A 17657-nucleotide genomic window follows, 5' to 3' on the forward strand; every position below is an offset into this window, starting at 1 on the left:
ATGCAAATCCAGGACAGCTTTTTGCAACAAAAACAGAGATAAGCTATTAATTAGTGAGTAGCAGAGAGAAGTTATGGCTCCCCAGTGAGATGTCAAAAACCGATCAATCTGGCAAATCTCTTTTAAACAGCAACAATTTAAGTCAAGTAAAAGAAAAATATAGAAAGAAGGGTGCTTGCCTGTTAGTGCGTTCTCTCTTAGAAGATAAGATGAACGTTCGCTTTTCCAGATAGAGCTTGTTGTTAAAAATCCGTCCCACCTTCGTCGGCTGGACCTCGTCCCATAAATTAATGAGATCTGGTCGTCCCAACAAAAATAGGCTTTGAGGTTAATCTCTTCGTTTCTCCCTACCCGGGAGAAGTTTAATCAGTCAAAAAAAGAAAAAATCTGACTGATATATCTGAATAAGCTTCTTTTGAGGCAGGAGCCCGTCTCAAGAGCAGGCACAGGCTAAGTCACCCTTCCCGGAAGTCTCTGTACTTAGCTATGTTAGTGTAGTGCCATCCTACTGGATGGCATTTTTATTTTTATTTTTAAAATAATTAAATTGCTCCTCAGATATTATTCCATAACTCTACTGTATTAGTATACATGCAAATACATTATATTTGTACCCATTTAAAGAGTAATAGTTGCAGAGAGAAAAATAAAAACCAATTGTTACTAAGTGGGTAAATTCACAATCATTTAAAGTATTAAAGTATTTAAAGCTAAGTACCTTAGCTCCAGAACTCTGAACTTTACCTGGAAAGGGTACACTAAGCAAAGGCTTTGTCACCCAGGGCAGAAAAGCAGCAAGAATACCCTGGCTGGTCTCTCTTAACATAGACCATTGGCATCTTCCCACCTGGTCCTGCCTGGGGCCTCTGGAATATGCACATGCCCTATTTAGTTTCTAATGCAATTAAGTCTCAAAGCACACCCACTGATTGACATTGCAGAGCCCTGGATGGGAAACCACCACACAGGAAACACTGCAAAAAGATAGTGTAAAGAACTCAGCAGCCATTAGCACCCATTAAGGTGAAGGACATACACGAAAACCCTTCTTGTACCACACATTCATCATCCATGGCAGGAAAAGGAAAATTTCCCTAGCATTTGTGATGCCCTCCCCCTCTTCTGTTTTAGGAAAAACTGTCTCTTAAATAACCAAGTCTATAATAGGAATCTCCATCTACAACTGTGTGTTGTCTGTTCAGCTTTCTACTTGTGGTCTCTTCTTTCCTCTGATCCCTCCCCTCTCCTAGTTTTCCCTTCCCATTCTTTGTTTTTACTTTGTGTTAACGGTTGGGTTTCTCCTTCATATAGCCTTCAATCAGGAAAGATTTGTGTCAAACAGGGCTCAAGGGGACCTACAAAGGCTCAGTCTGCCTTTGATCCCATATCACAGCCTTTTTCCTGGATGCTTGTAGAAAATAAGCTGCAACTTATATTCTAAAAGCTAGAGTGAACTAGCCATCATAAATTCATAAGGAACTCAAGCAACCCCATTGCCTTGGTGCAATGGTGACTTCCAGATTCACAACAGACCCAAGTAAAAGTCCCCTCCTACTCCCTCTTACAAAGGAGTAGGTAATACATGCACTGTCATTTTCTTTCCCTCTCTAATTCTACATTCGATTGCTCCAATCTAATTTTCCAAGCAAATTACTGATACCACTTCAGGAGAAATATTATTTGCATTTTGACTCCCTTCCTCAACCCGATTCAGCTCTCTGCATGTCTGTCTGGCGTATTTGTCCTCCATCTCCTTACATAGTATGATCCTCCTTTTAATCCTCAGCCTTACCATTTCCACATGCTGCTCTTCCTTACACAATCCTCTCTGACCACCTGCTTCTATATATATTGATTTAATTTAGTAATTGCCAGCCCAGTTTGAATGCTGACTATGTACTTAATCTGCCTATTCCTTCTCCTCCACAGTAAACAGTGCATTTGATTTCTCTAAATTCTGGCTTGTTGTCTTAACTAATTTCTTCCCTTAGAAAAACCAGTGGATGGTACCCAACAAAGTGGTTCCATTAGCGCAAGGATTTCCATTTACACAACAGAACTCCCCCCTTCCCTCTCCTCATGTGCTGGAGGGTTGGGGGAAACCCTCAGAGCAGATTTAGGGGATGAGTGGGGGGCACACAAGGATAGGAAAGGGAGGGGAAGTTCCACTGCACTGTCAGAAGTCCTAGTTCTAAAGGAGCTACTTTGTGGATATGGCCAGTGTTTGCTGTGGTTCACTGTGACTATAGGTTATAGAACCTCACATGTCACTAGGGTATAAGAACACATAGAAACGCAATGTAGATTTTCATAGGTGCTTCTCCATGAGATGACTCCTTATAGATGCATCTTTTATGAAGTAGCAGAAATAGCTTTGATTCTGGCTGCATTTTACATCACCTCTCCCTGGACTCTATTGAGCAATGCATTCTGATTTACCAATGACCTTCCTCTACAATAGAAGAATGTGGTTGCTGCCTAAAATAAACTTACAGTTTTGGGCCAGTAATAATTATTCACGTGGACCACAGTAATTTTGATATATTGCTGCTGTCTTTTCTGCGGCTGGGTTTTCAATATCGTTATGACTCGCTGTTGGAGGCTTGTCTGGTGCCTTCTTGTCCTTTATTCTAGCATGGGTCATGTGATCAGCATGGAAGCATTCAACTGCGCTTGCTGTACAGCTAATAGATATATCTTAAATTGTGGGCAGATGAACTGTTAGGGCTAACACGACATTCTGTGCTTCAGTCCAATCAGCTGAAAAAGCAGTTTGGGGAGGGGGGAGGGGGAGCAGGGGGAAGGGAGAGATGAATCTCTTCCATAGATAGATACCTTTCTTTGTCAGGTGTTACTTCAGTGAAGAAAGCATATCAGTTGCAGAGCATACTGCTCATAACAGACAAATCAATAAACCCACTCTTTGTCCTCTGTAAAATGTCTCTGACTGAAACAGTGGAACATAGGGGGTGAATGCACTCTGGGCTATGTGACTTATGGTATGTGGCGGTATAGCTTACTTATCTCAGTCTGAGAAGCTGGTGCCAGTATCATTAAGGGCTTCACCTAAGTTTATATTTGAACACTTTCTTCTTTAGAGATTTGCAATGACTCTGAAGTCATGGAATATTTTTCTGATTGTGTGCTAAACAAACAGGTCCCAGCATGAAAATTAACCTTGGTTTAAAGAAAAGTTTGCTTTGATAACCATGTTAACCTAATATTTCAAATTGAAATTTGAATTCTGCTATGTTGTAATGAAGATAATTTCTGGTATTAGCTTAATAATAAATAAAACTAAATAGAATAAAAACAATTACGGCCTGATCCTATTCATTCCCCTAAATTTTCTGTTAGTGTATTTGTGTTAGCAGTGAGATGCCTCCAGCTCTCAAAAATAATGCTACTTTTATCATGACTGCTCAAAAGCAATAGTTGAACTCTATAATTTACAGAGATTTAGAATTTATTTATTTATTTATTTAATTCAATTTTTATACTGCCCATAGCAAAGCTCTCTGGGCGGTGTACTCAAGTAAACACTTTACATTCAATTTAAAACCACCTGGTCATCAAATCAACAATTTAAACATACAACAAAAACTAAGATTAACATAATTAAACCCATTAAATACAAGTCAAAAAGTAATTAGAAAAAGATGAACATATAACTATCTTTACAACATTAAATACAAAATACTAAAATATTAAAATACTAAAAATACTAAAACGCCTGGGTAAAGAGGAAGGTTTTCACCTGGTGCCGAAAAGATAGTAATGTAGGCGCCAGGCGTACCTCGTCAGGAAGGGTGTTCCATAGTTTGGGGGCCGCTACCGAGTATATATATATATATATTAGCAAACATGATTACTATAATCAGATTCTTCATTTGTGTTCAAAATTATTCTCCTTCATTACTTATTCACCTAGAGAAATAATTCTTACTCTACATAGCTTTAGAGTGCCATAAAAGCCAAAAAATTACACTTAAGCTTTCAGTGCAGTGAAATTTCAGTTGAAGAAAATATGGTATCACATTAGACACCTGTAACTAAAAAAAGTAATAGCAAAGCTGCATGTATTTGACAAACATGGAAATCACTAAATTTAAAAGAAAATGAATACTGGATATGGCTCTTGTTTTAATAAATTCTGTCAATAAATTAGATGTCAGACTGGACTTAATGTAAAGCTATGCCTAAAGATGGGGGGGAGGGGATACTTGCCAAGGAATTTTCCACTGGAAGAGGACTTTTAAAAATTAACAATGCATTGGGATATAGGAAATTTGCTATGTATCATCTTCTGGTTAACAACACAGAATCCATCTGTAATGAAGATTGTATTCTATGGGTAGCCAACACGATGCTTTCCAGATGTTGCTGGATTGCAACTCCTATCATCCCTGACCATGAGGTATGCTAGATGGGGCTGATAGGAGTTGTAGTCCAACAGCATCTTCAGGGCACCATGTTTGATTACCCCTATTATATTCCATAATATTATATCTAGTTCTCCAGTTAGCCAGTGTGCATGGAATGGCCAGTACTCCAAATCCCCCCAGAGTTCTGAACAACTTCAGCCCAGTCTCTAATCTCCTCTTTTGGGGCAAGATGATTGAGAAGCTAGTGGCTGCTCAGTTCCAAGTTTTCCTGGATGAATTAGATTATCAAGACCCTTTTCAATCAGGCTTCAGGCCTGGTCATGGGACAGACTGCCTTGGAAGCCCTGCTTGATGACCTACGCTGGGCATCAGACAGGGGGAGTGTATCCCTGTTAGTGCTGCTGGACCTCTCGGGGGCTTTCAGTACCATTGACTAAGATATCCTTCTGGGACATTGTCAGGTCCCTTCCTGTCAGGATCCCGCCTCAGGTGCCACCTGCTAGGATCCCGCCTGTGGTCACTGCCTTGTCACGGTTCCACCTCAGGGTCCTGGTGTTTAAATGGTTCTCACCGGCTCTAGCAAAGATCTCTCAAGATCCCACTGCTAGGCACCACCACCAGTCACTTCCTGTAATTCAATATTGCCTTGAGACTGTGCCTTAGTCTCCTCCTGGCCTATTGATACTTTGTGTCTGAGTGTACTTGCAGGCCACAACCCCCCTGTATCTTTGTGCCTATAAAGAATACAGCCCTGGGTTGCTCTCGATACCTGATGATGTTACACTATCTCTTCACCGCTGCCACCATTGATACTGTTTCCCAATCTTGGTATATGCCCTGCCCACCCTTCTGGTCTATGTAAACCCAGCCAAGGATCAGGCGTTAGGTAAACCAAGAAATATTTATTTATATACACAGGAATAACAAGATTACTTAAAGGTATAGTTAAGCGTATGGTTTCATCAGATGCTTTTCTCTTTGTGTTTCTAGTTGTCAATAACCTGCCTCACTACCAGCCTAATCCAGTCCAACCCACAAAAGCAACTCCAACCTCCCTCTGAACTCCCACTAACAGAACTCTCTCTCAACTGTCATCCCCTCATTTATACCTTCAGACACTCAAACGCTCAGCCAATCATAATACAACATCCTCCAGCATTCCAGCCCATGTACTCCCCCCTCTCACTCAGTCTACTTACCATATATACTCTAATAAACCCGTATTTACAGTCATATATATACAGGGACATCACAGACATCTAGCTGGGATGGGATTGGGAGGCACCATTGCACGGTGGCTCCAGCCCTACCTGTCCCAGAAAGTGGTACTACAAGACTAAGGATCCTGCAGGGTTCCATTCTGTCTCCTATGCTCTTTAACATCTATATGAAATTGCTGGGAGAGGTCATCCAGAGATTTGGAGTACAGTGTCATCAATATGTTGATGACACATAACTCTGTGTCTCTGTAGCACCTGATTGCAGGGAGGGAGTGCTCATCCTAAACTGGTGTCTGGAGGCTGTGAAGGGCTGAATGTGGACTAACACACTGACACTTAATCCAGACAAGACAAAAGTGTTGCTGGTCAAGGGGAAAACTGTGCCAGGGATAGGGCTGTAACCTGTCCTGGACAGGGCCACACTCCCCTTGAAGTGAGAGGTTCGCAGTTTGGGAGTACTCCTGGATCCTACCATGCTGCTTGAAGATTAGGTAGCTGCAGCAGCCAGGAGTGCTTTTGGCAAACTCAAACTGGTCTACCAGCTGCATCCTTTCCTGGAAGCAGTTGACTTGGCCACAGTGACACATGCATTAGTGACATCGAGGCTTGATTACTGCAACGAACTCTGTGTGGGGCTGCCTTTGAAAATGGTTCAGAAATTTTAGTTGGTTCAAAATATGGCAGCCAGAATGTTAACTGGATCGTGGCACAGGGATCATATCACCCTTGTGCTTTATCAACTCTCCTGGCTCCCAATTTGTTTCCGGACTCAATTCAAAGTGCCGGTTCTGACCTTAAAGCCTTAAACAGCCTTGGACCAATGTACCTGAGGGGCTGCTTACACCCATATGTACCTGCCCATGATTTAAGATCAGCTGCTTCTAGTCTCCTCTGTATGCCTGGAATGAAAGATGCATGCAGGCACGTGGGAGAGTGCCTTTTCCGCTGTGGTCCCCAAGCTTTGGAATACCCTACCCCAAGAAGGCCACTCTGTTCCCTCCCTGATGGTTTTCCAGAGACATCTGAAAATGATCTTGTTCCAGAGATCCTTTGGGAGGGACTGAAGGTACAGCCTGAAACTAATTTTATTTCCACCCCCCTTTTTAGTTTTACCTCTTTAGTCCCTTTACTCCCCTATATTTCTCAACTGTATTTTATGTATTTTTATCTATTTTTGTGTGGTGTTCTTGTGTATGGTTTTATTGTGTATGATTTTATTATGAGCCACCCTTAGTGTTCTATTGTAGGGTAGAAGGGCAGGATAGAAATATTTTAAATAAATAAATAATAAATCTGGCTTGGGCGACCTGCAGCCCATGGCCTAATTTCAGAAGCCCTCTGCCCCATGATCACTTCAGACTCTAGAAAGAATGGGAGCAAGAGAGGAAGACAAGGGAGAAGGAGGTGGCACAGAAAGAGGAAAGGAGTGAGGTCCCATCAGTTTTTGGCTCTGGCCCAGCCTACTACCAATATGCAGGACCCCCACAGATGAGCCCTGAGAGAATGTGTCCCTCAACAGAAAAAAGGTTACTCGTCCCAGTCCTAAAAGGTAGAGAAAGAATCACCAGGCTTCTGCTATTTTGATTTTGGTAGTCCATGGAGAATAGTTTTTTCATCCTTCCAGTAATATTTATAATTTGCACACATGTATAATGTTTATTTGTCCACTTTATTTTTGCCCTGCATGGATCATTGTGGTTTTCATTAAGCCATCTACATGCAAAAAATGATTAAAATAAGTTTGTTATACCCGTTGGCATTAACACTTTAATTGAATCAAATCCATTTTTTACATCCACTTTTTATATCGGGGTAGGGACCTCTCCCCTATTGAGCCATTCTATATCTGCCCTGCCCCTTGTGGGCTAAATTTGACAGGTGGGTGGGGCTGCCCACTTGTCAGTCATCTGGTGGCATACTATGACAAGCCTCTTTGAAGATGCACTCCCAGCATGCCTTCGAAGAGGCTTGTTCCAGGATTGCAAAGGGGTTTGCACTGAATCTGCTCCTGAAATGAAGTTTTCCTCCTCCATTTTAGCACTGCAAAGCCCTTCATGATCTGGAGCAAGGCATGCCCTCCCTGTGTATGTGCACTGAAACTACTGCTAAATTGATTGAAGGTTTATTTTTCTGTTTTAGCAGGGCTTTCAATACAAATCCTTTTGTACTGATTTTGTTCCTTTGAAACCATACTGGTACCACTCTCACACCTGACATTACCTAGGACATCAGATGTGGAGCAGGTGGGTGTGGTTTGCCAAGAATGGCCTGATGAGCCAAACTGGGACCACTGGCAGGCCAAAACTGGCCTGTGGACTGGAGGCTCTTCACCCATGTTTTATGTGAACGTTACCTCCCCAAATGTCATAGAATGTGCTTAATTTCTTTACAGGGAGTAGTTTCTAAATTTCAGATTTCTCTCTGAGCAAATAGTGTTTTCTTATCTCTCTGACGACAGTCTGTGGCATGTCTCACTTACTTGAGTCATCTGAAGCTATGTATTCTGTAGGAAGCTTTATTATTATGCACACTGTGTGGTTGTTGTGGAGAAACAAACTGGGGTACACATTATCTTGCTATACAGCAGGAGCGGGGTACACTTAATAACCTCTAGGACAATGGTTCAGAACTGTCTTTCCCCATAGACTACTTAAAAATTGCTGGGAGTCTTGGCAGACCACTTAATTTTTTTTTCTGTCTGTTGTAGCAATTGTAATGCACTGTGCTAAATGCTGTGTGATTTTTAGTTGTATTTTAGTGTTTATTTCTTATATTGCATTTGTTGTATTGCAATATGCTTCCCAAACATACTGTGGACCATCTGAATCAAGCTCACTAGACCACTGGTGGTCTGTAGACTAGTTTGGGAACCCCTGCTCTAGGTCATTCCACATATTATTGACGTGTCTGATAGAAAACCTGTCCCATCTGTGGTTACCTACCACCTGGAGTTTTTTCTCCTGCTCATCTGCCTATTTCTTTTGGAAGTATGATCTAAAAATGTGTGCTCTCTCTCTAGTATTATACAGTGAACATATTTTTCCTGTTTTTGCTCATTATCTAACTTTTCAAGAGTTATAATGAAAGTTGCTATACAGAGAGCAATACATTTAGCTGGGAAAGCAGATATCCAAAGAACAAAATGTAGGGACAGCTGTTGTTGGTTTTCAAAAGATACATCTGCTGTTGTTTTTCTTACAGATAAATGAATTCCTTTGTTCACGTTCAGGTGAACTCCTGATCCTTGCTAAGTAAACATCCAGCAACCCCAGCTTTTGGGGAATTTTGATCTGTACATAGTGCAATGGGGGTATGCATACACCAAGCACTGTCAGGCACAGATCTTGTGAATGTATTCATCCTAGCTCCCACACATTTTTTTAAAAAATCACAAGATTAAAGTTTTTGGCTGTTATTCTGTATGAACTTTTCCTACTAAAATATTAGCTTGGTGGGTTCACACTTTGCATGTAGTCTCTACCCATGATGGGACAAGGAGTTGGGTTTGGGGTTCTATTGTGTCCTTGCACCCTGAGAATATACATGTATCTGTCTGCCACAAAAGGAGCGGATTACTTATATGGGTGAGGTGCCCACACATCACTCATGATTTGCTAAATGTGACATTGTGTGTGCATACCTCTACATCATGTTTAATTCCCCTGCTTTGCTGTAGGTAGAATCATGAACTAGACCAGCTGTGCATACGAATATAATCTTAGAAAGAAGTTCTTATAATTGTCTCAAGCAACAATTAATATGATTGTTGATGATATCTGAATGTGTTTTCCTTAAGTCAATCCATCACTGCAGTTTTGCATCCTGAAGTAATCTTACAAAGATTTGCAACAATCCCATAAGATGTGCAGTGTGTAACTTCACTGTGGTTTCACTCTTGATCCTTTCTGTAAACAATTTATAGCAATTTATTTATGTCTTAGTCACGTAAAAGATGTTTATGCTAGCTCTCTTGGTCCCTAGGGAAGACGAGCATGCCCTTATCCAGCAGTACTGTCAGACTCTGGGAGGGGAGTCGCCTGTGAGTCAGCCACAGAGTCCAGCACAGATCTTGAAATCGGTAGAGAAGGAAGAACGAGGAGAGCTTGAGCGCATCATTGCTGACCTTGAGGAGGAGCAAAGGTGTTGTGATCTTTCCCTGTAAACGCTGGTGCTTTATTAACATATGAGCTCATATATTTCAAACTTGGTTCTGAAAAGGGTAATGGTATCAGGGACTGCTTTTTAAAAAATACAATTGGAAAACATGCATCATCTGCCTGTGAAACAGGAGAGGACAAATTATCCTCCAAACTTTAAATGGAGGGAATTGACCCTTTCCTTAATTTGCTATCCTCTGGCTCTCTTCCTCTCCTCTCCTTCCTCTCCTCTCCTTCCTTCTTATTCTTCCCATAAGTATACTCTTCATTGTAAATTATTGTTCAATCTAATCTAATCCTGCTGCCTGGAACCCCCCACTGGTTAGCTTGGACCTCCCCACTTCCAATTTGAATTGAAGGAAATTATTCAGTCAGCCTGTTTTCTTCTTTAAAGTGTACCTGAAGTGAGCCAAGCTGTACTTTTCCTCCTAAGAATATGGTCCATAGCTTAGTCATAGAATGCCTGTTTTGCATGCAACAGGGTTCAGTCCCAGTAAAGACTCTGATCTGAATTCCTAGAGAGTTGCTGCTATTACTTACTGTAGATAATACTGAGCTAGATGGACCAGTGGCCTGACTCAGTATAAGACAGCTTCCTATGTTCCTAATTGAAGACTTCCTCAGAATTATTTATTTTTTTTAAAAGCTGGATGTTTGGGTTGAGTCACACCCATACTTGTTCACCACACAGTTGAAGCATCAAGAGGTGACTTGTATATATGAACATGCCATCATATTAATCAACACAGACAGAATTTTCAATGTCACCCACACAAGAGTGCTTCAAGGTGAAAGCAGTTAATGCATTCAGCAGTGTGGCATCCAGTGTAGAATAAACAGGTGATGAGAAATCAAGTGCTGTGAATACATATATAAAACAGTCGTTTTCCAGATGCAGTGAGGTGTGTTTGACAGTGAAGACTTAGCCTTCCCCAACCAGGTGCCCTCCAGGTGCTTTGGACACTGTGCTGTCTAGGGTTGATGGGAATTGTAGTCCCAAACATCTTGAGGACACCAGATTGGAGAAGGCTGCTTTAAACTGTTAGGCATCTGGCTAATTCAATTATTAAGTGTATCAGGTTTTCCCAATTCCTCTGTTGATATGCTTCTGATGTGTCATACCTAAGCATAAGCTAGAGTCCATATTATAACTTGGCAGCTGCTTTAGAAGTTCAATAACTGTAAAATAATGATGAGAGACACATTTGTTTTCCACTTAAGTTGTTCTCTGTGTATGCTGCCAGGAAATCAGTTGCTTTATTCTTTTAAAAATTCATTTAGGATGCTGCAAGTGGAATATGAGCATCTAAAGGAACAGCATCTCCAAAGAGGAATGAATGCACTAAGCTCACCCCCAGACTCAGCTGTTTCACTGCAGCACACATTTGAAGATGCTGAACTCATTGCAGAGGCCAAACTTTTACGGCAACACAAAGGTCGTCTGGAGGCTAGAATGCAGATTTTGGAAGATCACAACAAGCAGCTAGAATCTCAGCTTCACCGACTACGGCAGCTGCTTGAGCAGGTACAGTACTCAGAATTGCTCTCTCCTGACAACAGTTATTTATGGATATAAAGTGTCAATTACACTTTCAAGTAAATTGCAGATATTCTGTATCATACACTCCTGGGTGTCTTTCTGCAGTTTCAAAACAGTTCTCTTTTCAAGTTTTTGTAAGAAGTATGCTGAAAGCAAGGCAATGTTGTCCACAGTGATATGTTAAAATGCATGTCCATGAGTGTTTCAAAATGCTATTCCCGTGAACACAACACATCTGGAGGGTAGATCTAAATTGTTATTTTATTGCTGATATTACTATATGTAATGTCAAGTCTTGCATAGTGACAGAGCTAACTGGAAATTCCAAAATGGAAATGGACTGCCTTCAAGTCGATTCCGAATTATGGCGACCCTATGAACAGAGTTTTCATGGTAAGCAGTATTCAGAGGGGGTTTACCATTGCCTTTATCTGAGGCTGAGAGGTCACCCAGTGTGCTTCATAGCTGTGTGGGGATTTGAACCCTGGTCTCCCAGATTGTAGTCCAACCCCTTAACCACTGCACCACACTGGCTCAAGCCTCCTAAAATTGTTATTAGAGTTAGGGGCATGAGAAGGGGGCAAGTGCTTAATTTCTAAAAATCAAACTTCCCTGGAACCCCCATACCCTTTGACCAGAATGTTCTTCCTCTCACTTCATAGAAGTCTTGTTTCTGTTATTTGGGTTGCCTGCAAGTGTTGCCCCCACTCACCATATGCTCAGAGGCACATGTTATCAAATTCTTCCAAGTTACACAGGAAGTGGATTGGACTGTGAAAGACCAACCCAATTTGTGTTTGCATTTTGACAAATTTGTAGGGCTGTACAATATTTCAGAGAGGAGGTCAGGTCTCCTGCTTCCCTGGTGTATTCACTATAGCTGCCCCATTTCCCTGGTTTTAAAGTTTGATAGAAATATCAAACTATAGGTGTGATCTTATACTTCAAGGGTTTTTTTTGCCTATTAGTGAATTTCTCTGCTTTTTAATCCAGGAGGTAAGAAATGGGATCCTGTGCAAGTTTGCTGAGAATGGATTGATCATTTGCATGCTTATTGAGTTCAGTGAGATTTACTCTCCTGCAATCACAATGCCGCCCTGGGCTCCTACTGGGAGGAAGGGTGGGATATAAATCAAATAAATAAATAAATAAATCATGCTTAGGATAGGTAAAACTGACCACAGAGGAGGAGGGGGGAGGGCAGAGAGAGGCAGGAGGAAGAGGGAGGGGAGAGGAGAGGATGGGGAGGGGAGGGGAGATGGAAGGAGTGGGAGAGGGAGGGAAGGAGGTTTAATACTTTGCATGCTTATTGAGTTCAATGGGATTTACCCCCATGGAATCATGTTTAGGATAGGTGAAACTGATCACAGGGGAGGAGAGGGTCAGGAGGGAAGAGATAGGAGGGAAGAGGAGAGGGCTGGTTTGATCATTTGTGTGCTTACTGAGTTCAATGGGATTTACTCCTGTGCAATCATGCTTAAGATAAGTGAAACTGACCTGGGGGTAGGGAGGAGGGGGAGGAGATTGGGTGGGTTGACATTGGGCAGAGGGAAAGCCCTTTTCCTTCCCAAAAGGAAAACATTGTTAACAGTATCATTATTTGGGTGGTTCCCCCACCTTTTTTTTCTACAGCAGACACAGGTAGTCTCCCACCCAAATTTAAACCAAAGCTGTCCCTGCTTACATCCACATCAGACATTTATTTCACTTTAAACAGGAATGGTTTCCCCAAAAGAATTCTAGAAAGTTTAGTTTGTGAAGGGCGCTGAGAGTTCTTAGGAGACACCCTATTCCCCTCACAGAGCTCCAGTCACCAGAATTCTCTGGGAAGAGGGGCTGACTGTTAAACCACTTTGGCCACTGGAGCTCTGTCAGGGGAATAGAAGTCTCTGAACAACTCTCAGCACTCTTCAAAAACTACACTTCCCAGGATTCTTTGGGGGAAGCCATGACTGTTTGAAATGGAATAAATGTCTGGCATGGGTGTGGCCTCCTGATTAGGTAAGCCAAACTGCTGTTACTCTGGCTTTTATAACACTGACAGTTGGTTTTTACTGAGCATACCTGTGCTATCATAGACTTCAATGTTAATTTTCTTAATTTAATTAAAAATCAGTCTTTTTTACTTTTAAACTGCAGAAGATGAAGATCAGAGTATGAGACAAGGTCAGTAATAGGATTACAGATACTCTGTGAACATGACTGATTTTAAATTGTCAACAAATTATGAGACCACAGAAAGAAAAAAGTCCAACAGGGTCTTGATTTTTTTAACTCATGGTTTAGACTTTAAACTCTGGATTCTCTCTGAGTAGTTTGTGTATCACCATGAAAACTTAGACAGTTGTTAAACAAGCATTTCTGAGTTCAGGACTGTAAGTTTTGTAAGATTTAGTTTTGAAATGAGCTTATGGGAAGCAACAGAATGGCATGTGGTGTATTTTACATTTAACATGGCAGAATGTGAAACATCAGTGCTGGCTATAGTAGTGGCTGTATAATTAAAACATTACAGAGAAAGAAAGAGTGTTTGTTATTTGTTTGTTTTTAGAAGGAGCTGTGTATTTAACACAAGAGGTAGCTCTGACCAGAAAGAGAGTGGGACTGAATTTAACCAGTTGAGATGCCCAGTAGTGGCTAATTGCAATGTGCCTACAGGTAGAACTTTCCAAGGTCACCTAAGATTGAGTCATGAAGAGCAAGATAGATAATGATGCTCACCCCCTTAATAAAATATGAAAATACAGAGAGAAGGACAGACATAATGTGTACATGCACAAATGTCCTTACAGTACTGCAAAACTGTGCTACTTGTTTTGGTGTTGTATTCACCACAGATGTTATGACTAATTCAAATTGTTTGTTTTATACCCACAGCAGAGCTTTGTATTTCACTTTTCCCTTACAGTTTGTTTAAGACGTTCTGGATTTTTTTTCGTGTATGTGTGTGTGTGGAGGGGGGGATAATTTAAAACCTAGTTATATTTCTCTTAAATTGACAGCTTCAATATTTCTTTTTTAAAAAAAAAACTGATTTGACAATGTTGTATTAAATTAAATGGGCAATGTGTTGACAGCTAGTGTGTTACCTTGTGGCATGTGCTGTTATTTGTTTGTTCTTCTGATATGTCATTTGCAAATCAGTCTCTCACTCTTTTTTTTTAAAGACTACTTTATTACAGTGATATGTTGACTGATCCTGTCAAGGTCGATGTGTAATCTCAAAGCTTATGGGAAGAAAATCTAATTGAGCCTAGTAAATATTATATAGTCGTAGGGGACACAGGAGAATACTGTTAGGAAAAATATTTTGCACACCTTTGCCCTGGAACGTGCATATTTCAGGCTGTGGTTTGGAAAGATGCTTGCTATTTTTATTTCAGTAAGCCCAAAAGATTGTCATGAAATGCTGTCATTTTTGTCCAAAAGATTGATTACAATGTCACACTTAGAGGTGAAGTAGAGCTGGCATGTGGCACCTTGACAGACATGTTAATTGTAAAGAAGAGGAAATAATGAAATAATTCAACCCATTTCTTCAGCCTTCTTATTTTCTTCCAGATACATGCAAGACCTATTTAAGCAATCTGTATGAAAATTTTGAAGCTCTGTAAATCAAGCTAATTCTTTAGTACACGGGCACTATATAATACAGAGCCCACTTCCCATACTCTGTAACCCCAGTTCATCTTTTGCATTTCTATAGAGATGGGCTAATGCAGGAATGGAGAACTTGTAGCAGTGGTTGCGCTACCACCCCTACCATCCTTAAGCATTGGCTATACTGGCTGGGGCTGATGGGAGTTGTAGCACAACATCATCTGGAAGGCCATAGCTTAGCCAAGACCTGTCACATACTGTTGTAGTGTGTCCTGTTGAGTGTTCCAGCACAACAGCCATGCACTTTATTCCTCCCCACTCCATATAATCAACATTCTGTGTCCTCGGAGCAGGTTCAGTCCGTGTTGGGGGGGGGGGTTCCTAGCGATACTTCCCTTTTGTTTATTGGTAGTCCTATTTTGACTACATAAGGACAAGCACTTGGAGAATGAGTTTCCTATTAGTATATAGGATGTTGACCCCAGCCTTGGGATTTTATGCCCCAAGAGATTCCATCAGTGGTGGTGCTAGTCTCTGTGATCTGAAAGTTCTGTTTGGTTCCTCCTACCACACCTGAGAGGCTTGAAATGCAGACTTTTTGTTTAATCTCATCTCAGAAAAATATTAATACCCATTAAAATGCAGGAGTTGCAATTAAGATTTTTTTCCCCACTGAGAGTTTGTGTACACATTCTGATTTTACTTTTAAGAACTGAACACATTGTGGCTTGTACATCACACTAACCCAAAATATGATTTAGTATAAATGAGATGTATGGATTCTGGGAGAGAAGATCACAGCTGCTGTGCTCCTCCACAGGTCCTTCTGCTGGTTTGCTACCTGGAGCTAAGCCTTGTTTGGCTTAGTGTTATGTCCAAACCTGGGGTCGTGGTTTGTCTTGCTCAGGACAAAGCACAACCTTTAACTAAGGTTTGTTCCTGGCTTGCTGTTCATTGTGACAAACAACAACCCCAGGTTCAGAAGTAATACTAATCCAAACCGTGGTTTAGCCCTGGGCAGTGTGGCAGCAGCTGTAATCTTCTCTTCCAGAATCCATACATTTGTGTAAACCATAGTTTGGATTAACATTACATTTGAACTGGACTATTTGTGTATGTAATGCTGAACTACGGCTTAGCATTACAAGAACAAGTTGCAGGAAGTGTCAGGCTCATGTGTTCCCCCCCTTCTCAGACCTGGCCATGAAATAGATATTGGAAAATTCAATAACTATGGTTTGAAGTTGGCTTATTCTAGTAAACCATAGTTAAGTCTAACCACAGTTTTTATTTATTTTATTTATTATTTGATTTGCATCCCGCCCTTCCTCCCAGCAGGAGCCCAGGGCGGCAAACAAAAGCATTGAAAACACTTTAAAACATCATAAAAACAGACCTTAAAATACATTAAAACAAAACAACTTTAAAAACATATTTTAAAAAGCTTTAAAGGCATCTTAAAAAAAAGGGTTAATATGTTTTCCAAGTTTGAATGTCACAACAAGCTGCAGTTAGTCAAAAGTGGAAGTAAAAGCTTCAAAACTCTTCCATGTGGCTGTGCCAGAGACGAAGCAGGGCGCACATGAGCCTGAAGCTCACTGTTGTTCATCCTCATTGTTCTTCAACCACTAAAACATGGTTGTCTGTTCTATGAGAATGTTATCAGTCCCTTTCTAAGCTACTGGAAAGACTAATCAGATAAATTTAATTTTCATTTACAAAAATTCTAGTTAACAATTCTAGTTAAATTGGGCAAAGAAAAGCAATGTAAATAGATACATATGGAGAAGTACATAGTGCCAGCAAAATATTTCATGTATACTCATCTAGTGTACTGGTATTATATTACAGTGGAGCTTGAGATTCATAATTGTTGGCACCGAGTAAAGCAGGAGAGCTATTCAAAATATATTTTTATTCAGTCTGATCCTAATGGGTCAGCTTATCTATAATGGAAAAAAGATATCATAGAATCACAGAGTTGGAAGCCATCAAGTCCAACCTCCTACTCAATGCAGGAATCCAAGTTAAAGCATACCCGGCAGGTGGCTGTCCAGCTCCCTCTTGAATGCCTCCACTGTTGGAGAGCCACCACCACCCTAAGTAATTGGTTCCATTGTTGTACTGCTGTACCAGTCAGGAAGTTTCTCCTAATGTCCAGGCAAAATCTGGCTTCCTGCAACTTGAGCCCATTATTCCATGTCCTACACTCTGGAATGATCGAGACAGATCCTGGCCCTCCTCCGTGTGGCAACCTTTCAAGGACTTGAACAGTCCTATCGTATGTCCCCTTAGTTTCTCTTCTCCAGGCTTTACATGCCCAGTTCTTTCAGTCTCTCCTCATAGATCTTTTCCAGCCCCCTGATCATCCTCGTTGTCCTCCTCTGAACCCATTCCAGTTTGTATGGCTCCTTCTTAAAGTGTGGTGTCCAGAATTGGATGCAGTACTCAAGATGAGGTTTAACCAGTGCCAAAGAGAGGGGAACCAATACTCCATGCAATTTGGAAACTATTCTGTTAATGCAGCTTAAAATAGCATTTGCCTTTTTTTTGCAGCCACATCACACTGTTGGCTCATATTCAGCTTGTGATCAACAACAATCCCAAGATCCTTCTCGCATGTAGTATTGCTAAGCCAAGTATCCCCATCTCATAACTGTACATTTAGGTTCTTTTTCCTAGATGTTGAACTTTGCACTTATCCCTATTAAATTTCATTTTGTTGTCTTCAGCCCAATGCTCCAGCCTATCAGAT

The 17657-nt window shown here is 41.0% G+C and overlaps 1 protein-coding gene across 3 annotated transcripts in view; it reads left to right on the top strand.

The window, feature by feature from the left end:
* Positions 1–17657, top strand: part of UTRN (utrophin) — a 521915-nt gene that overhangs the window by 479173 nt on the left and 25085 nt on the right. For all 3 annotated transcript variants that reach the window (XM_061624044.1, XM_061624041.1, XM_061624043.1), the window contains 2 exons: positions 9587–9745; positions 11044–11287. In XM_061624044.1, coding sequence (XP_061480028.1) covers positions 9587–9745; positions 11044–11287 — 403 coding nt within the window. The remainder of the gene's footprint in view (positions 1–9586; positions 9746–11043; positions 11288–17657) is intronic.

This window comes from Rhineura floridana, chromosome 4 (assembly GCF_030035675.1).
Source record: "Rhineura floridana isolate rRhiFlo1 chromosome 4, rRhiFlo1.hap2, whole genome shotgun sequence".
NCBI lineage: Eukaryota > Metazoa > Chordata > Lepidosauria > Squamata > Rhineuridae > Rhineura > Rhineura floridana.